This window comes from Coregonus clupeaformis, unplaced genomic scaffold, assembly GCF_020615455.1.
Source record: "Coregonus clupeaformis isolate EN_2021a unplaced genomic scaffold, ASM2061545v1 scaf0506, whole genome shotgun sequence".
In the NCBI taxonomy this organism is placed as follows: Eukaryota; Metazoa; Chordata; class Actinopteri; order Salmoniformes; family Salmonidae; genus Coregonus; species Coregonus clupeaformis.
This window is the reverse complement of record NW_025533961.1, coordinates 93,452-114,899: the sequence shown is the minus strand read 5'-3', so window position 1 is coordinate 114,899 and position 21,448 is coordinate 93,452. Positions and strand designations below refer to the sequence as shown.

General features: G+C 43.3%; 2 protein-coding genes across 5 annotated transcripts in view; both read right to left on the bottom strand.

Annotated features, from left to right (window-relative positions):
• Nucleotides 1-201: 201 nt before the first annotated feature.
• On the bottom strand, nucleotides 202-16,668 carry LOC121582219 (very low-density lipoprotein receptor-like). 4 transcript variants are annotated; one of them, XM_041897882.2, is made up of 20 exons: nucleotides 16,356-16,668; nucleotides 12,409-12,528; nucleotides 11,175-11,297; nucleotides 9,666-9,788; nucleotides 9,122-9,493; nucleotides 8,621-8,743; nucleotides 8,096-8,218; nucleotides 7,553-7,672; nucleotides 7,212-7,337; nucleotides 6,616-6,787; nucleotides 6,091-6,315; nucleotides 5,870-5,988; nucleotides 5,599-5,738; nucleotides 4,959-5,100; nucleotides 4,390-4,539; nucleotides 3,005-3,067; nucleotides 2,394-2,435; nucleotides 1,784-1,864; nucleotides 1,339-1,508; nucleotides 202-1,060 (listed from the first exon to the last, which is right to left on the bottom strand). In XM_041897882.2, exons 1-20 carry the CDS (start codon nucleotides 16,420-16,422, stop codon nucleotides 1,025-1,027), a joined length of 2,637 nt encoding a protein of 878 aa, XP_041753816.1. In that variant the 5' UTR covers nucleotides 16,423-16,668; the 3' UTR covers nucleotides 202-1,024. The 4 variants fall into 4 exon arrangements, with proteins under 4 accessions (XP_041753816.1, XP_045071705.1, XP_045071706.1 ...); XM_045215770.1 differs by lacking the exon at nucleotides 2,394-2,435; XM_045215771.1 differs by lacking the exons at nucleotides 2,394-2,435; nucleotides 3,005-3,067.
• Nucleotides 16,669-20,056: 3,388 nt separating this feature from the next.
• Nucleotides 20,057-21,448, bottom strand: part of LOC121583244 (SH3 domain-binding protein 2) — a 32,915-nt gene continuing 31,523 nt past the window's right edge. The window contains exon 13 of the mRNA XM_041899432.2: nucleotides 20,057-20,839. Within this exon, the coding sequence (XP_041755366.2) occupies nucleotides 20,702-20,839 (138 nt within the window). The 3' untranslated portion in view covers nucleotides 20,057-20,701. The remainder of the gene's footprint in view (nucleotides 20,840-21,448) is intronic.

Here is a 21,448-nt window from a genome sequence, read left to right as displayed (position 1 = left end):
AGTAACATCTGACAAAAATATCTCAACACTGAAGCAGTGAACTTTGTGAAGACAAAACTTTTGACGACGACTGTACACTTTGGGAGAAAGGTAAAGAATCAGAATGTACCAGAATGAGACATGGTGGTGGTACAGGGAAAGTCAAGCAGTGGGTTTTGAATGACTTGTGGGTCTTCCAATCAAATGAAAGGGTTTTATCTGTAGTGTTTGCAAATTATTTTATTCACGATACAGAGCATTTAGTCCCCTGCACTGTACAAGGCTAGAAAAGGTCACAGCAACGGCACACAAACATACAAAATAGTTTAACAAATTCAGTTTTAAATACATCTTGCCCTACCCTGGTACTATGCCCAACCATAGCAAAAATTGATTCAGTCAAATGTATACAATCTTATTTACAGCAGACCATTTGATCAAAGTGCTTCAGTCTTGATTCTGTTCTTAGGGGAAGAGGGTTTATGTACAATGTTTTACAAATGCTGTAGTAACATCACATTCCTTATAGAACTCATCTTCCCAGCACAGAATCGCACAAAAAAAGCTTTATAAGAATGTGCTTCTGGAGGTAATGTTCATAAGAAACTTGCATCTTTTAAGACAGTACTGCCTAAAATATGCTTTTCATAAATATTCAGAGAAACATGTCAAGTGGGGGACTGAAGGTCAGAACCAGTGTCGCTCCTGCATTGCCTCACTTCACACACAGGAGGACCAGTGTCCTGAACTAAACGCAAGGTTGTACGTAGTAGAATCTTTGAAATGTTTTAGGGCTGAGGGGGAAGGAGTGGGGATATAGAGGCCAAGCCCCAAAACCCATTGCCACTTTGGACACACTTGGTGTGAGTAGGACGCAATTCATACATCATAATCACACATCTAATGACAAAATCCCCCAGAAAACACAACTTATGCACTTCAGAAGGCATCTGGTTGTAGCTCTGTAGCTCTGCTAAAGAAGCAGAGGTCGTTGGCATGGAGACCAAAGGTTGAATAAACCGATGGGGGTCACTTGGCAGGTTGGTTATGACAAGTCATCTTCTGTATTCACCGCTGATATCTGGAAGGAAGACAAACGCACAATGGAAAGTGGTCATTTACAGGCAGAGAATCTAAACGATTTACCGATTAAGGGCTAGAGTGGTCTGGCTCCCAGTAACAATCATGAATGGGATTTCCCCCGCTTAAAATAAGCTGTTTAGTGGACGGTATGCAAGTAAATGTAAGGTGAAGAGTCACAATGCAAAAGGGATTGGAAGTGCACAACTATCATAAGTTCACACAAGCAAGTAGTTATTTACAGAAGTGACCACTCGACGGATTAAGGAGGCTACTTACTGCTGGGTATGTGTGGCCTATATTGGAGGTGTGCCTGCTGATATCAATGTTGAGGTCTTCTTCCGTGGTTTTCAGGTACACTGGATTGTCGAAGTTCATGCTCTTTTTATTCTTCAGCTGCCAGTTACGCCACATCAAGTAACCTCCTGCAGCAGCCATGGCCAGGAACACTGGGGACAGAAGACAGAAGTGGGATCAGCATAAGCAATACTGGAGTAGTTTTAAATGGTTCATATCCAGCTAGCAAGAGCTAAGGTTTCATAGCATCGGTACAATTCAAGGGTTACTTGAATAAATCACAACATTCAATCAATAACTACTACAGCTAGGAAAACCACTGAAGTATTGCTCATCCACCCACTTATCATACAGTTGAGTGTCCTTTAAAGTATGCGTCATAGACAGCTGCAGGAGAGAGGGGGACGGCAGTAACAGTGGTACTTACACACAGGGAGGATAGCCCAGGCAGCTGCAGATCCTCTAGCTGTAGAGTTCGCCTCATGGATGGATGTACTGACGTTGGCTTCTACAATAGAAAATGTTCATCTGAATGAGAGATTCAGTCCTTTGAGGGACCATGTAATCACAGAAATGTAATATACTGGTTCATGTCTTTCTCTCTGTTAGTCTTTGTATTTAGGGTAAGATCAGTTGTAACCAGTAGTCACATTTTGTACCAAGAATAACCTTGGTACAAATAACTAAAGTACAATAAACTCAACTGGTCATGTGTAAATAATACTTATAGGAAATGGCACATGATGGGTGATATGAGAGTTGGTAGGTACATGACTTGCAAACAAGTGGGTGAATGGAAGGGGGGGGAACAAAGAGGACATTAGCTTTTTTTTCCTTCCCTGTCTGTCTGCCAATGGGGTGGCTCTGTGCCCTCTGGCAACCCCCTGGGGGTCAGCTGGGCTCTGGAACATTATATGGCCACCAGGAGCTGGCAAGGCCAGGCTGACAGACCAGTGTTTTGGCACAATCACAGTCTAAGGAAATCTACCACTTCTTTTCACCAAGGGCTCAATCAGGGAAGGAGAACTGGGGCTTACCAGCAGGGACAGGTTGGGGGACAACTTTTGGCACCGTGGTCACTTTGAACAAAAAAAACACTGGGATCAGCGCAACAAAGGCATCTTGCAAATAATAATTACAAAAAATGCCTAAACAAATTACTTAAAAAGCAGGCTAATCAAATAAATCCACTACAGATAAAATGCAATATTTGTTACTTTAATTATGGTCATTCATTATGCATGCATCCACTGGCTAATTGTAGAAGTCACTTAAAAATCTGCCGTTAAACATTCCTGGGTGGATGGCAATAATAGCTACTTCCAAAATCTACTTAGACATTCCTGTACTGTCAAACACTCCAGGCATCTTTACATGACTGACCAACTTCCCATCACCACACCACCTCACAACCCCCCTAGTAGCAGGCTGCAAGCTTATAGGCTAATCACCATGACGATGGGTAGCACAGGGGAGCCAGACCAGAGTCATTCTAGAGTGAAATTAAATAATTGACATCTGTTAATTAAGAACCCAAAGGCCATGAAACTAGATTACTGGGGTCCTGATTCATGGCTATGGTTGTAGCCAGGACACGCATGCAGCCCCAGCCACACAAGGCAGGCAGGCGGGCGGTTGACATCTTTACCTTGGGGGTCAGTGGGACGTATTAGAGTTTTCCCATCATCCTTTGAGGGAGCTGAAGGTGTCACTGTCATAATAAGAGAACAGAGTATTGTAATGCTTTGGCAAAACTTAAAATCATAGCTTCACATTCTGACTACAGAAATGCTTGTTACCATGCAACATATGGAACTTTTTCATGTTACATGATGTCACAAATTAATTCCTAGCGGAAAAACAGGAAAAGCGAAGCACAGACGCAAAGAAGTGTTTGAAAAAATGTGCAGAAGAAGTGATCCAAAATTACTAGTGGGAAATAACACCTATTTTCTATACTACTGAATAACTAACCAAAAGAGCCTTGTTCAGAGATTCAATGGCCAAAATAATTGGGGAAAAAAGCTGGAAATGTTAGGGCCTATAGTGCTCTATAGTAGTGCCAAAACTGAAGGCGGCTCATGTATGAGTATGAATGGCATGAACAAAATGAAGCAGGAATCATGTGACGCAGGAGAGACCATGATTATATGAGATCAGACAAAATATTAAATCACCATATTTTACTCATAACTGGGCCTAAATCACCCCACAAAAAAAAGTATCTGATTCATGGATAATTTAATACAGATCTTTGAGTAATAAAAGCAGACTACACTCTGCATGACAAGTATAACGGTATTTTAGACGATAGATCTTGCTTAATGTCAGTGGGGTGCACAGCCTGAGAGCCATGCCCCGCTAGTACCCTCACTAAGCAAATTCGGCCCCTTTATCTCACTCAAATGAAAAGCATCAAGCACACTGTCTATAGCCTAGCATTCCATCAATTACCAGGCAAGACAAATTCATTCAGTTAGCTTCTATTTGGTTATAAAACATGTTGCTTTCTGGATGAAACCTAAAAACCTGTATATAAAGCATTCATCAAGTGACAGGGGTCCCTCTTATTGGCCCCTACAATAACCCCCAGTCCCCTCCGCACCCTGGGTGGTTCATTCATTCAAAGGGAGTTTAAAAGCCCGGTGCCATCTCAACTATATTCCCAAACATCAGTGGCTCTGAGGGGGGAAGAAAAGCACATTGGAGACTAAAGCGGAACACAGAGGCTTCAGCAGGGCAGGGGGACGGAGCAGAAAGCAGGCAAACAGAGGCTTCAGCAGGGCAGGGGGAAGGAGCAGAAAGCAGGCAAACAGAGGGACAGACAACCTGGCTACAGCTGTCAGGCTTCACAAGCAACACATCTGAACGTCAACACACACAAAGGGAGGGGAAAGAAATGCTTGGGTGACAGAACGGGAATTAAAGGCCTCTAAAGAGAGAGGGCTCTTAGGAGAAAAAAAAACGCCCACAGCATCAGACAGTTTAACACCTCACTGCCCGATCGGATGTTGTTAACGTTACAGTACTTGCCTGGTCTACAGTAAAGGCCATTTGAAGCGAGCGCCTGGTCTTGCGGACACACGCACGTGTATTTGGGGGAGTATTTGTTGATCTGTGGAGCTGGCAGGCACATGTAAGCACAGCCGCCGTTCTGACCCTTCTCATTGCACCAGTTTGTCCCTGTGTGGAATCAAAATGGAGGGAACCAGTTAGCCACTGCCTGTGCCCCGTACTTCTAGGATACATTACGTAAAGACCTATGATACTTTGCCTCTAAAAAGGCAGATCAACTTAGTCACTCCTACATGACAGCATTTTGATCTCCTAAAATGTCCTAGTCTGTTTTTTAAACAGTGCTCTGGCATTTAGAGGCTAGCCAGTTAGATAGGGAAATGTCAAAAACAAGGATCCTTCCATGCACTGAGGGTTACAGGGGTCAGTGGAGTTGACTTATGAGGGTTACTTAGGAGTGTGGAGCTGTGAATTTCACAGAGGCAGCAAACACAGCCCTCTCTCCCAAGCCACTGTGGTCTAGGCTAACTAATATAGCCCTGTCTCTCCCAAACCCCAGTGATCAGGCTAACATCTGGCAGCCTTACCAGACAGCTGGATTAGCTCGTGGTAAACAATGATGTCCTGTGGCTCGTTTAGATTGCTTGCCAGGGTAATCACGTCAGAGCCTGTGAACTTGTTTGCTCCGTAGATCGCCTCGTTCTCCCCATCTGTCCAAAACACTCGATCCTGAAACAAATCACAGTCACACACTAAACCCCAGAGCAGATGCCAGTAGAAATGGCTTGGGACTAATGCTTCAGAGAAGGAAAGACTTTGAAACTGAACAGCTATTTATTCTAATAGTTTGACAGAATTACTGTCACACGCCACCAGGGGTCAATGCCGTTGATCCCCACACATTTGGAGCAAATCATGGGCTTTACAGTATGCAGAAACCAGTTTTTGTGAAACCAACTGAACAGAGACATAGCAAATTACCAATTATGAATGTCTATAAAAGCATGCGTTTGCTAGGTAGCATTAACAACATGAGAAACAATCAAATTGTAGACGCAAAACAAACTACAAATCAACCATCAATTTACCTGCCAGTATATTAGGCTGGAGTTACACAAAGCAACTTTCACACACTTATTAAATATATATATATATATATATATACACACACACACACACCTTCACCACCCCTACCGCCCAGCACCTCATCAAGTTCCATAGCCGTACCTCGAACACAGTGACAGCGAAGGGGTGAGCAAGGTAGTCTGGGGACTGCAGCACTTTCCTCCGGTTGTCGCCATTCAGGTCGACGCTAGAGAGCATGTGCAACTTTGAGTCCACCCAGTACAGTCTGCTCTTGATCAGGTCTAAGAAGAGAAGGAAATTAATATACATGTTTATCACACCCTGTAGCCGTGAAAGCAATTGAACCTGTTCAAAGGGTAAATGCACATTAGGTATAATGCAGTGACAGGACAATCAAACCAGCTTTACCCACCCAGGGTGATTCCATTGGGCCACTGAATATCAGTCTCGACCAGGACCTGCCTGTCAACCCCATTCATGCCAGACTTTTCAATCTTTGCTGGTTCACCCCAATCTGACCAGTACAGGAATCTAGAACACCAGCAGAGAGGAGATCCAATCATTATGAGGGTTCAAAAAGGTGGAAGCATTCAGAAACTGTTCAAGAGAAATGTGGACCCCAGAAAACTTTACCCAGAGAGTGGATCCACAGCGATGGACGCAGGCTCTTTCAAACCACTGTCGAAGAGAACTTTTCGCTTGGTGCCGCTGAAGTTGGCCACTGCTATGGTCTTTGTGCCGAGGTCGGACCAGTAGATGTTCTTATAGATCCAGTCTACTGCGATCCCCACTGGTGTCTGGACGTTGTCTATCACCTTCACATGACTTCCTACGTCTCCTCGCTTATCCAACACCGTGCTGGAAAGATATGGGGGTGAGAAACATTTTGGTATTCGGTTTGAGTTGACTCATATTGACCCAAAAACGTAGGTTGTAGGGTTGAATGGTTTATTGCTGGGAAGTATAGCAAACATATGCTCAGTGAACTTTGGCCCTGATTACCATGTACAAATGCTTTCATACGTCTGTCAGAAACCAGTGATAACAGGTCAAGGTTGAGGTGAACACAGACTCCCTCATGATAATAGACCATCTATGGGCTTAGACTTGTGGGTGTGATGGGACATGTTTTGACCGGAAGATGAGACCTGTAGCTACCTGAAGATGGCCCTCTGGCTCAGGTCAGCCCAGAAGAGCCTCTGCTGGGTGAAGTCTGCATCTAGTGCCACTGTGTTCCGCAGCTGCTCCACGATCTGTGTGTACTCCCTCCTCTCCAGACCCAGCTTCCGGATGTCCCTCCGGTTAGTGAAGATCAGACAGGGCTCCGTGCCTTGAGGGGGAGAGGGAGCCACAGACACTCATTCATAATGACAATACAATGGAGCCTTTTAAGTCTGTCCTCGTGTTAGAACAACACTAATCATGAGTCACTGAGTCAGAGACAGCACCAAAACATCCCAGCTGGACTTCTCAGATCAAGGTTGTTGTAAACGATATCATTGCTATTCTATTTGAACTTGGATTCCATTATAGGTGTTTTGTAAAATATATATTTGAAGCAGCTTGAGAATTAAAATGCATTGATCAGGACAGAGCGACATGGAAGAGTACAGAGTCCGTTGGATCGGATACAAAACTGCACCCATTAGTGATGCTGCTTCCCTCTAGCGCGCCAACATCTGCTTACGCATCCCTCTACCGTGTGCTCCTGGTGGTACAGTATGGCGTATACTTGACAGGGTGAGCCAACTTACCCACAGCCTTGCAAACTCCTGTGGTGGGGTCCATCTGGTAACTGTTGTGGCACTCACACTTATACCCTCCCTTCAGGTTGATACAGATCTGACTACAGATCCCAGGATTCATACACTCATTGATGTCTGAAGGAAGGGAAAAACAGGAAGAGTCACCCACAGAGTAGGAGGTCAATTAATTTAGTTGTGAATAGTAAGTCAAATGTAAAAGAGATCAGGGTGGATCTTAAAATGTAGTAAGTCTCAATACCCCATTACAAATATCAACTGAAAATGCCTTTCTTTCGTATGAGAGTTAATATCGAATAGTGTATGGGTTAATCATTGGATATGGCACCTACCCCCACAGGTCTTGCGGTCTATGAGCTGCAGTCCAGGGGTGCAGTCACACTCGTAGCCAATCACCATGTCCCTGCAGATGTGGGAGCAGCCTCCATTGTTCAGCAGACACTCATTCAGGTCTGAAACGTGAACAGAAGAACGGTGGTTACTAATGCCCTTCGTTCACAAACAAAGGCCTGCCTGAAATCAATGACATCAGTGGACTGGCTTTGGCTGGCTGAATGATAGTGGACTAATGGGATTGCTGTAGTGTAGGATGAGTTGGACAAGGATAATATGAGGTAGCCTCCATGGGACAGGTCAAAGATGTATAGTATTTTACACACCAATAGCCAAAATACTTGTATCAATCCCATAATGTTCAGCAGCCTACAACCAGCGCATTATTGCAACTTGCAAGGCAAGCTAACCCACTTTAGTGAATGCACTCATGGTTCTTCATCGTGAATAAACAAAATCACAAGACAACATACTAACTGAACTCAACCGCTCATCACTTCTACTGCTTAATAAAACATGTTTGGTTCCTCTCATCCACTTACTGCACTCTTTGATGGGCTCGTCACTCCAGTCAGGACAGTCCCGGGCCTTGTTGCACACTTTACTCATCTCTATACACTCTCCACTCCGACACTTGAACCTGTCAGGGCCGTTGCACTGCGTCACTGGGTCGTGAAAGAGAAAGTGACATTACAAACTGGTGATACTGGAATGTTACACAAAGAGGTACAGGTGGTATAATGGAAGTGGGTGTAGGAGTTTGAGACTCAACCATCTGCAAATGTTGTGCATGTCCCCCATAGGAACACGGAGGTGTGCTTAATTGCAGGTGCAACCAAAGCAATTAATTTGAGGGTTTAAAGTCAATACTTCGATAACCACATTACTGTAGTCTGAATATAAAATTATAGTATTTATTGAGCATCTTTTAATCCAATTCATACAGGAATAACTGAACACTGAAGCAAAAATTACCTTGTTTAGGAAATGTTCTGTAGTGTAGCAACAATTATTTATTTTTTAAGTACATTCATTTGGAATGACATTACTTCTGGTTGAACACTCACAGTTTTTACAGTTGACTTCATCGGTGCCATCTGCACAATCACGGAAGCCGTTGCACTGTCTGCTGCCGTGGACACAATTGCCGTCCTCACACTTGAACTGGTCTGGCCTGCAGGTACGAACAGCTGGAGAGGAGAGGACACACAGAACTGTTAGTTAGACCATTAACCCTTACTCACTCACATTTCAGCCCATATACGCCAACCACCATCATTACTCTATTTGCACTATCATAATGCCAACACCACAGTCATAACCATGAAAAACAGATAAACTCTTGACAGCTGCTATGAACACTGAGTATAGAGACAAGGATGCATTTTACGACCAGATCCTTTTATTGCAATATAGTATAATTGCAATAGAAGGCTCCATTTATGACTATATGAAACCAGTGCAATCTCTGACATGTGCAGCAGAAAAACAGAAGTAACCAAAAACAATGTACATCGGCTGGCCTGCTGGAACATGCAGGTGGTCTGATTAAGTCTCTCCACACTTACGACAGTTGGCTTCGTCACTGCCGTCCTTGCAGTCGGGGTCCCCGTCACAACGCCACTTGCGGTGGATGCACTCCCCAGACCCACACTGCATCTCGCTGGGTGAACATTTAGCCGGTGGCGTGGGGTGGCGACCACAGCGCTGAGGGGATTCGTCCGATTGGTCCTGGCAATCCACGTCATCGTCGCACACCCAGCTGCCAGGGATACAGGTGGCGTTGCCACACTGAAACTCGCTGGGGCCGCAGGACGACGGGGCACACTCCTGCTCGTCACTCCCGTCACCACAGTCGTCCTCGCCGTTACACACAAAGTTACGAGAGATGCAGCGGCCGCTTGCACAGGTAAATTCCAGCGAGGCACACGTGATGTTACCTGTGTGAGTGAACGGAGTACTCAGTACTGTGATGCTAATGTAGGAATCAACAACCATGTACTCCTAAATTAACGTGTTGCTTGGATTCATTCCAAAACACAGTAAGGAAATACATCTAGTGGTTTGTGAGGGACACCGCTCTTCCTATGGCTACATGGAAAATCAACTCACCACAGTTAATTTCATCCTCTCCGTTATCGCAGTCCTTCTCTCCATCACACTTCCAGAAGACTGGGATGCATTGGGTGGACCCCGCCCCACAGCTAAACTCATTCACACGGCAGGTCCTGGTGTCTGCAGAGCATGTGGATGGAGAGGGAGTTAATTTATAGACCTTTAGTCCTTTCCCAAGTGCTTTGGATACCCATGTCAATTGATCTCGATATGTTCAACAAGATTAGATTGATGATCAGTGTGTACACTCCATCACTCTTTACAGGGTCTGTACTATATAGATCTGATTACTAATGCTTCCTTAACTAGGCTATTGGAGTCCAGAGCATGTCTTCGAGCCCATTGAAAACATTTACAAGCCTCTATCTAGAGTGGCTATTGACAATGCCTGATGGTTAGGGATCAAACCTGGAGGAATTTAATACTTTAAATCACAGATTTCAATCCATCAGGAACTGATCTACTAATCATACCATTGAAGCAGAGGAGAAACACAACAGACGATTAATACGTAACTTGGACATGGAAAGGTCTGGTAAGAGTGCTTGCTACCAAATCAATGATACTCAATTTCTCTGAGGAATGCACATGAAAGCATGCTGGGCTGTATCAGTCAGCAGAGCTTGTGAAGCATTAGATCCACATCAGAGAAGCCAACCCATACTGCTCCTAATGTAACATCACATACACTGGGCTCAGACAGAGTAATGTATGATGGCAGATGAAAGGACAGACATGCTGCGTCGGAAATATTCTTAACGTCTCATCTAACCTAATGCACTTCTGGGAGGGAATTGCTCAATAGCCAACTGCTTCTAAGAAAACGAAATAAAATTCGGAAGACTTAAGAGTTCCTCTAGTATGGTGTATTTAAGTGTGGTGAGTGGTGACTCACATTCTCACACAAACATTTCCATGCGTACTGACAGACAGCTTTCCAACAGCTGGTCAAACAAACCAGTGATATGACGTCTTGACCTGCACGTACACACGAACCACCCCAAATATGACTGACACCCTGCTCATTGTGTACTTCAGTGGAATACATTGCTGCTGCCTACATCATTGGGAACAATCCCATTTGGAACATTAAATTAAGGTTCTTAATGTGGCCACCTGGTGTCTCTATGCAAGTCGAACTATGTGAAGTGTGAGAGGGTGAATGGAGGACATGCACTTAAAGCAGTATTGTGGAAAGAGCCAGAGTAACCTGATCCAATCTTGATCCAAAGCCATATCCACAAACTGACACAGCTGTTGCATTGGCTGACAGTGGGAAGCACATGGTGAAACTGTGATTAAATGCCTCCGAGTGAGATTGACAACCTGATCCATTTATTATGGAAGAGGCCATTTAACCCAGCTCTTCCTCATACTGCAAGTGAAGGCAAAAAGTTTAAACATTTCTTTTAGACAGGCATACAATTCTCAATATAACAAACTGAATATGACGATCTGAAGGAAAAGGAGCCCCAATCTGGGACTGGCTGGTTCCAGATGACTTACGGCACACTTCTACGCTCTCGTCAGAGCCATCCTCGCAGTCTGGCTCACCGTCGCAGTGCCATCTCTTGGGGACGCATTGGCCATTGCGACAGACAAAGTCCACCTCCGCACAGGTCTTCCGAACTGCAAAGGCATCGAGTGCGTTAGATACAGTATGCTAGCTTCAGAATGGAAAACCAACAGTAAGTGAAACATCTTCGTCTTTCAGTGTGAGGCCAAAATCAGCTCCCAAGTTAGATTCCTGCCAACCAAGTACCACAAATAAGAGCCAGAAGATCCAGACTGAACCAATATAAAGGACTGACAATGTGCCCTTTAAATCCTAGTCACTATAGTGTATATTTAGTATAGTGGTCTATTGCAGGGTTTTCCAAACACGGCAGGGTTTTCCAAACACAGTCTGGGCCCCCCCCACCCCCCAGGTGCACGTTTTGGTTTGTGCCCCATCACTACACAGCTGATTCAAATAATCAAAGCTTGATGATGAATTGGTTATTTGAATCAGCCGTGTAGTGCTAGGGCAAAAACCAAAACGTGAACCATGGGGGGCCCAAGGACCAAGTTTGGGAAACCATGGTCTATTGCACTGAGCATAATATTATTTGGCAAACAGACCTCTACAATGGCAAGCCACTCACCCTCCCACTTACCCCACCCTATTTTCAGTCACTTCATGTCCACTGTGTTAAAGGGCCTCCTCACAGGCCATTCCTCCCTGTGATTAGAATGGCAATAAGTGGCAGAGGCCCATCTTACTATTATGGAAGTCACATCAACATTAATGTCACCACGGCTGTGTTGGTAATGTATACAGTCCAAAGAGGGAGCCAGGGCAGAGAGAGACAAAGGAAACAGATGGGCAGGTAATCCATAGTAACCCAAACACTGAGACGGTTATGTCAGCACAGATTTAATTGAGAGACCGCACCACACATCCCTTTCTATGGCAACCTCTTCTTTCCCTCAATCACTCGCAGTCTCATCCACCATGACCCAGATATCACAGAGAATCAAGGAGAAACTCAGTTTGCCCAGATGGGGCTCGTTTGCGCGTCTCCGTCACTGCCATTTTTAGCTCTCCAGAACCGCTGCCACTTAGACCAGGTCATGTTAACCCTGGTGGACTCAGTCACAGCACCAATGGGGCCAAGATAACGAGGGAAGTTTTCTAACACAGTAGGCTATGCCACTGATTTGTTGAAATTGTGCGAAATGCGGTTTGTGTGTGTCTCACCACAGGTGTGCTCGTCACTCCCGTCGGAGCAGTCCTCATCCCCGTCACACTGCCAGACAGACGGGATGCAGCGGCCGTTCCCACACTGGAACTGACTGGGCTCACATTCTGTCTTTGATCCTGGAAGGAACAAGGAAACAAGGAAATAAAGATTACACAACAAAACCATCATGTAGAACTAGCGTACACGGCTCCAGGCCTCAAGGACTACAATGTTCCATCTTGTTTGTCACTAAATTGAAAGTCCTCTGACCTGCGTTGTGTTTGTAGGACACAGAAAACAAAATAAGCCATTACTATATGGACACATGGTTAAGCCATGACTGAAATTCTAAATGACTGTCTATGGGTTAATATTGATAGGGAGTTCATTTGACATCACCAATGACCCAATGTGCTGTAGGTACCAGCCAGCTACAGTAAAACATGGTATATGGCTCCTGTATGACAGAGTGGCTGTTGCCAGCTAGCCACGAGCCTGTGCAAAGAGGAGAAAGTACAGCCATACCATGTCTAATAACCCCCTGCTCCTCAGAGTGTGCCTGAGTGATCATTTGCTCAGCATGGGATACTTCTGCAGCAGGGAGCTAACAGACCTGTGTGATGGGAGGCCAATAGCACCAGCTCAAAAGTCTGCCTGGGACTGAGTAGTAATTGTCCTGGGCAGTGGCCATAGGATGTGTCCGAAATGGAATCCTATTCCCTAAATAGTGCACCCTCTTTTGAACAGAGGCGCTAGTCAAAGGTAGTGCCCTAAATAAGCAATAGGGTGCCATTTTCAGACACAGCCATTTTCTAAACAAGCCAGCAGATCAGGCTCTTGAAGGGTAGAATGCCAAAGAATGATCAAGAGGGTTATATAAAGCAGAGCGCTTGCAGTGTGGACATTAGCATAAGTCTCAGGGGCACTACCAAACAAGAGACTGATATGGGTCCACATACACTCAGGCCTACACATAGTATAGAGATTACATTAATCAGTGCCACTCATGCCCAAACCTTCCAATGATAGTTCAAGGCTGAAGGCAAGGACTGGTGCACAGCAGCAGTGCTACTGGAGTGGATTACACTACAGCTAAACCCATAACCCCCAAACCGCCACCAGAATAATAAGGCTGGTCCTGAGTGGCAGGGCATCAACAAAATGATGTCCCAAGCCAAAACAAATGGAGACTTGCATAATCACACACTATGGAGGCTTAATCATGTGAATATTAGTCAACTGTATAGGTCCTACTGCTCATCTGTTATATGGAGCAAGGACAGTTCACAGCAGGAGTAAACTCATCAGATGAGTCTCTGCTATTGTACCACATTTTGTGCTGCGGTTGCTTCACTGAAAAGTGAACGTGTCAGCGAGCCTGGGGCAGCGGGTCTGTGCTTACTGAATGTTGATTATTTTTTTTACTATCATGGTGATAGTAGGCAATAACTTGGAGGTATACTGAACAAAAATATAAACGCAACAAGATTTTACTGAGTTACAGTTCATATAAGGAAATCAGTCATTTGAAATAAATTCATAAGCCCCTAATCTATGGATTTCACATGACTGGGAATACAGATATGCATCTGTTGGTCACAGATACCTTTAAAAAAAATGGGCCTCAGGGTCTCGTCACGGTATCGCTGTGCGTTCAAATTGCCATAGATAAAATGCAATTTGCAATGTGTTCGTTGTCTGTATGCCTGCCCATACCATAACCCCACCGCCACACTGGGGCACTCTGTTCACAACGTTAACATCAGTAAACCACTTGCCCACACAGTCTGCGATTGTGAGGCCAGTTGGACACTGCCAAATGTTCTAAAACAACATTGGAGACTGCTTATGGTAGAGAAATTAACATTCAATTCTCTGGCAACAGCTCTGGTGGACATTCCTGCAGTCACCATGCCAATTGCACGCTCCCTCAAGTTGAGACATTTTTGACGTACCGATTCCATGGCATAGTGTTTATGAACTGATACGCAAAACGACGCCGGATTCAAAACTTTGAATTTATATGGGGGATTCCATCTTCCCAGCTCTGCAGATTTGGCTGCGAAGAGACAGAATCATTAGATCATTTGTTTTGGTGCTGTCCATTTGTGGCTTATTTTTGGTCACAGGTCCAAGAATGGCTGAAGGATTGTAATATTTACCCTGCAGATAGCACTACTGGGTGATCTGAAATGTCAGTCAATCGATCAATAACATAATAATACTTTTAGCAAAAATGTTTATTTTCAATTTACAATCTGTAGAAACAATGAGAATAGAAGGTTTCAGAACTTTTGTGAAACATCACAGTACAGTTTAAAAATATATGGCAAATATAAATCCAATATGGATGTGTTAAGAGACAGATGGGAGGTGTTGAATGGAGCTGAAGGATTGGACTAATAACTAAAAACGAATAACAGCCAGATAACTAACGTAGGGCATGCTGTGTCCATAATAAGTATATAGGTTCGTTTTTTAAAAGTAGGCCTACTGACGCCAATTGGCATCTTGCTGATCATCGGTCTCATTCTTCACCAGTTTCAAATGAATTGTAGACTTCTCATCAAGTGTTTGCAATTGTGCAAATCATTAATAGCAGAGAGTCTGAGAAACACTCCATGAAATACGTAATTTGTGTTAGACCAATGTTATTGTGAAATGTATGGTTAATACTCAACTAACCCGTTTCATAATTAAAGCTAGAGCGCAAACATTAACATTAAAACTGGTGTAGTTAGGCCTAGGCTACTTTTATATTTAATTTTAGACCACTTTTAATTGAGTAAGAAAATTGACATTTCAAAAATGTGCATCTCTTTCATTTAGGCCTATTGTCTAATTTGATTGAAAATAAGTTAATTTCCAGTCGCCACTTACTTTGGCCGTCTGTAGTCCCCGTCCCCTGTGGTAGCCTACAGTGATGACAACGCGCCTTTGAGCACTATTGGTCTCAGTATCACAACCAAAATAGAGAATAAAGCCTAGGTCCTAGGATACAGCTCCATTTTAATTAGGTCAACGAGAATCTAAATTTGCGTACAGTCACACTCAATTCACGAAGTAAAACAATCTGTGAGATGCAACAACAAAAGCCCCTCAGCTGACACTAACAAATGTCATTTTCACGCTGTGGCAAAACATTTCCCTTCATGCTCAATGACAAATCTAAACACACTTCATAGATGGCCTACATACCGGTAGGGTAGGCTAATATAGACTAGCGCTTAATCGTCAATGCCATGCACCGCAATCTAGCAGGAGTCCGCAAATAATCACCGTCATCTGTTCTTTATAAATTACACCCCCCACCCCTAGTGGAGAATGCGGTGTTGCTACGTTGTCCCACTGCCTAGTGTTTCACACACACCATATCAATCCATTGAAGGCTCGCCCCAATCTTCAGGAATAAATAAATAAATTATCACCGGTGGAAAATTCTGTAGCCTACAGAGCGCGAATGTTAAAGAGAAGAATCCAAATAAACAATGTTCCTACATTAATATATCAATTTCAGGTTCATTGTAACCAAACCAATTACCCAAACTGAACATTTTTAAAAAGAATATGCTATATTTTTCCAAGTATAACGACGGCGTAGCCTACATAAACACAGGCAAAGGCCTTTTGCCTGACCGCATTTAAATGACCGACTCCTCCAGACTGAAAGCAATTATTAAGAGTTTTTCAATCAAACCTTGGCATTTTATTGGAAACTGCAAATGTTGGAATAAAACAATACGCTGAGGGCACTATGAAAACCCGTCTGCCCGTGTGTACGTCTTGGGCCATATTCATAGAACGAAAGCAAGATTGAGTATTATAATTGCCGCTGTCATTCCTGTGTAAATAAAGCATAGGCAGGTGTAATGGGCATAACCAACCCGGTGTTGTACGGTCACATTGAGATACACCACGATTAATAACCACAAAACGTTTTGCAATCTAAAATTAGGCTACTTACCGTGTACAAAACCACACTGCTGAAGACATATTGGTAGGATAAGGAGCCCCAGAATAGACGTGACCATTTCGCGGTGTAGCCGGGCAGTGTGAGCTGGCCTCGTCGTTCTGCGCGGATATTCACACTGCTAAGGATAAGACGCCTATCTGGAGCAAACGGAAACCAGCGCCAACCACGCGCTTTTTTTTATCTCATTTAGGCAACACCGTTCAGGCTCTCCCTCCTCTCAAGCTGGTCATCGAGCTGCAAGCCATGTCCTAATTTACTGATAACGTCAACCTGCACCAAACAACCGCGCCAGCAGAGCTGTGTGTGAGCTTTTTCCCCCTTAAAAATTCCATTTTACAAAAAAGTAACCCTTTCCCTGCCCACGAGTGATGTTAGGCTTTGTGTAATGCTATTCTGATGGAAATTGTTTTGATTCATATGATATTACATTTAATAACTGTAGCCTAGATGAAAATGTCTGTATGATTGTCAAGCGTCAATTGTGGTTAGCTGAGTGATTGATTCTGCTAATTGGTTAATTGATTGATTACCAGGCAATTTAGTGTGAGTGGGACATATCACTGGCCAGACTTCATGGGACTGTTGATATAAAATCAATTATCTAACCAATAATGGGACATAATTGCAGTAATTGCAGTCAATTTACAGATCAATTGAACATACTGTATGAAAAGTGAAAGGGTGCAATGAAAGCCAGCCACTACAGGGGTCAATGTGGACCAGCTTTTGTGTTTAGCCTAGAAGTTGCAGATATCTCCTTCTTGTTATCCATCCACTTGTTTTTTATCATGAAGACTATTGGCCTGCTGATGAATCTCCCTGCAACTTGCCTGTTCTGTAATAGTAGTGGTGTACCGGTAACACTGCTGGAGGCACTTTCTGTCCTAGATTCTTCAGGCAGCCCAAAACAAAACTGTAATACTGTGCATCATCATGGGATCTCTCTCTTTCCTTCTCTCTTTCTTTCTCTCACTCTCTCTCGCTCTCCATAATTACAAATCCATAATTTAGTGCTGTTTGAAAACATAAACCCAAGATTTAGTGTTATTTGAAAACATAAACCCAAGATTTAGTGTTATTTGCTAACATAAACCCAATATTTAGTGTTATTTGCAAACATAAACCCAAGATTTAGTGTTGTTTTGCAAACATAAACTCAAGATTTAGTGTTATTTGAAAACATAAACCCAAGATTTAGTGTTATTTGCAGACTTTGATGTTCAGATACTGTACCATCGACACATACACTGAGTGTACAAAACATTAAGAACATCTGCTCTTTCCATGACATAGACTGACCAGGTGAAGCTATGATCCCTAATTCATGTCACTTGTTAAATCCACTTCAATCAGTGTATTAAACCTTGAGACAACTGAGACGTATTGTTTATGTGTGCCATTCAGAGGGTGAATGGGCAAGACAAAATATTTAATTGCCTTTGAACAGGGTATGGTAGCAGGTGCCAGGCACACCGGTTTGAGTATAGGAAGAACTGCAATGCTGCTGGGTTTTTAACGCTCAACAGTTTCCTGTGTGTATCAAGAATGGTCCACCACCCAAAGGACATCCAGCCAACTTGACACAACTGTGGGAAGCATTGGAGTCAACATGGGCTAGCATCCCTGTGTCATGCCTTTGACACCCGAATGGCGCAGTGGTCTAAGGCAGTGCATCTCAGTGCTTGAGGCATCACTACAGAACCCCTGGTTTGATTCCAGGCTGTATCACAACCGGCTGTGATTGGGAGTCCCATAGGGCGGCGCACAATTGGCCCAGCGTCGTCCGGGTTTGGCCGTTGTAGGCCGTCATTGTAAATAAGAATTTGTTCTTAACTGACTTGCCTATTTAAATAAAGGTAAAATAGAAATAAAATAAAAAAACACCTTGTAGAGAACTCTATATTAAGAAGGTGTACCTAATGTTTTGTACACTCAGTGTACATTTCCAGTGTAGCAAACAAGTAAACTCAGGTTAAATAGTATGGATTGGAAAAGTTGTGCTATCTTAGATTGAAGGTGAAATGGTGTGTGTGCACAATTCTGAATCAAGTTAATACTCCCCTAACTCCAGTGATATAACATTTTCTACAAGAATTACGAGACATGCCTCCCGAATGGCGCAGCGGTTTAAGGCACTGCATCGCAGTGCGTCATTACAGCCCTGGGTTCGATCCAAGGCTGTGTCACAGCCGGCCGTGACCGGGAGACCCATGAGGCGGTGCACAATTGGCCCAGCGTCATCCAGGTTAGGGGAGGGTTTGGCCGGACGGGATGTCCTTGTCACATCGCGCTCTAGCGACTCCTTGTGGTGGGCCGGGCACCTGCAAACTGACTTCGGTCGCCAGTAGTACGGTGATTGGTGCGGCTGGCTTCCGGGTTAAGCGAGCAGTGTGTCAGGAAGCAGTGCGGCTTGGCAGGGTCTTGTTTCAGAGGACGCATGGCTCTCGACTTTCGCCTCTCCCGAGTCCATATGGGACTTGCAGCGATTGAACAAGACTGTAACTACAAATTTGGGAGAAAAAGGGGTAAAAGTTATTTTTTTAAATTGCGAGACATAACCAAAAGATCTGTAGTTTTAACATCAAATATAATTTCATGGCATCAATTTCCACTGCCAACTAGCTTTTAAAATGTTCAATTTAATGGATTTTGACATATTGGATGCTATCATTCTTGCAGTGTTGTCTGTAGGCGCCCAATATTCTCTGTTAATTAATTCACAGCGCCCAATATTCTCTGTTAATTAATTCACAGCGATGGATTCTCGTAATCCTGCCTTCATAAATTCTCATTTGCATTAGTGTTCGTTCTCACTGAATCCCATTTAATGAACCAGTTTAAGAACAGTGCACTAATATCCTGTGCTGATAATGTGGTGATGCTAGTGGTGATGTGGCTGTGGCAGAGTAGAGGAGGGAGGGGGAGAGGAGAAGGAGAGAATATACAACAGACAGAGATAAGAAGTGATTTAGCTAGAGTGTTGATTCTTCTGGCTTCCTTCCCTGTCAAGGTCTGATAGAGACATTGTTATATAATTATCCTCTCTGAGTAAGATGTGGAAATATTGAATATTAATCACGATACCATTATAATTATTTATTTATTATGTATGTTTAATGAACCAGCTTCTCTGCTGCTTGTGTTGCTGCTGTATCAAGCATTCCTTTGGTAGGCTTTTATCCGAACCAGTGTCTGCACATCACTATCAGTGAGTGATCTCTGTGTGATTTTGCTGCACGTGGAGTACAACACACACGACACAAGATTACGACATAGGAATATATAAATCAAATTAAATCCAATTGTATTTGTTACATGCGCCGAATACAACAGGTGTAGACCTTACCGTGAAATGCTTACTTACAAGCCCTTAACCAACAATACAGTTTTAAGAAAAATAAGAGTTTAGAAAAAGATTGACTAAATAAACTTCAGTAAAAAATAAAAGAGCAACAATAAAATAACAATAACGAGACTATATACAGGGGGTACCGGTATCGAGTCAATATGCGGGGGGTACAGGTTATTCGAGGTAATTGAGATAATATGTACATATAGGTAGGTGTAAAGTGATAGGAGCTATGATTTCACCTTAAATACTTTCTACTGAAAAAGTATACTTGTAATTATGTGGATGTCACTTCAGTTCATTATTGTCTGTGACTCAACATAAATTGAGTCATACCCTGACAATCTTTTCATAATTTTTTATAACTGTAGTCGACAGTAGGGTCTATGTAGGGGCATGGTTACATGGTACGGCATTAAACAGCGCCACCCAATGGAATCTTCACCTGTCCTCTGCTGTTATCCAGTTACACATAAAAAAACTAACTCAATATAATCAGAAATAATATATTATCACAAATAGACAATTCTGTACAGTGCAATAGAACTTGTGGACAGTTGAATTCTAAGTGTGATAGCACTGATTTTGTGCACCATATTTCACAGCTATCATTATGTAAGCATCTAGAAATATAACTTTCTTTTCTGAAAAATATATTTCATCAACTTTATGGAATAAATAAGTGATTTACAGATAATTGGTCCTCAATGCATAATGCAAACCAGTGCTTAATATTCTGAAATTAATGTACAGTCAACCAGCAAATCTTCACATTTGCTTGTATTCTGAACAACACCACAGCAGTTCAACTGCTGCTATGCAGTATAATGACAGACCTTTACAGTACTAGTCCTGCAGTAGTCCTCACATAATAGAACAGTAGGTTTTGACTGTAGTTCATGATTGTGGCAGAACCATAATAGACGGCCAAATGGAGAGTGTCCGTATGAGCGGATGAGAAATGGCCTCAGGCAGAGTCAGGACGGGGTCATCTTGGCATGATGCAACCATATGGCTGCTGCAGACACAGAGAGTCGTGATTGGGTAGAGGGTGGCTATGGTAGTGCTCCACTAGGGCTGACAGGGTGGCAAATGTCAGCTCTGACTCCAGGAACAACTGGGAGTCCTAAACCATAAACACAATGAAATTCACATCAAACAAGACAGATATGGTACTGGAATCCTTCATTGTAATATTGATTTAGTCAGACAATCGACATGGTAGACACGGCCGTAACCAGGGTTTGAGTTTTAGTGAGGTCCGGAAGCTTAATTTGTATACAATTAAAAAACGTTAAAATGCTATTTGGAGGACAGCAAAAGCTAGCAAAAATGACCCCAGCCATTATCACCTTGGCTGCTGTAGGTTCATTCACCTCAGTCAATCTACAAACACATAGCATAGCCTATTAGCTATTATAATGTTTTCCCCTGAAAGAGAGGAAATATGAGAAATTATTCACACTTACACGTAGCATCAGCGACGTATTACATTTTTAGAACTGTATTGTTTGCATTTTAATGTAGGCCTATAGGGAAGATAGGCCATGTGAAGATGTTCATATTATTTTTTCAAGTTCCTAACTTGTTTCATAAGATTAGTACCGATTTTCTCAGGGGACCCCACAATGGGCCCCGAACCCAAGTTTAGGAACTACTGTACTAACCTCTCTGCTCCTCTCCCTCTCTGTCTCCTTTGCAAGCATTGCAGCCTGCCTCGGCCTCACCACATCAC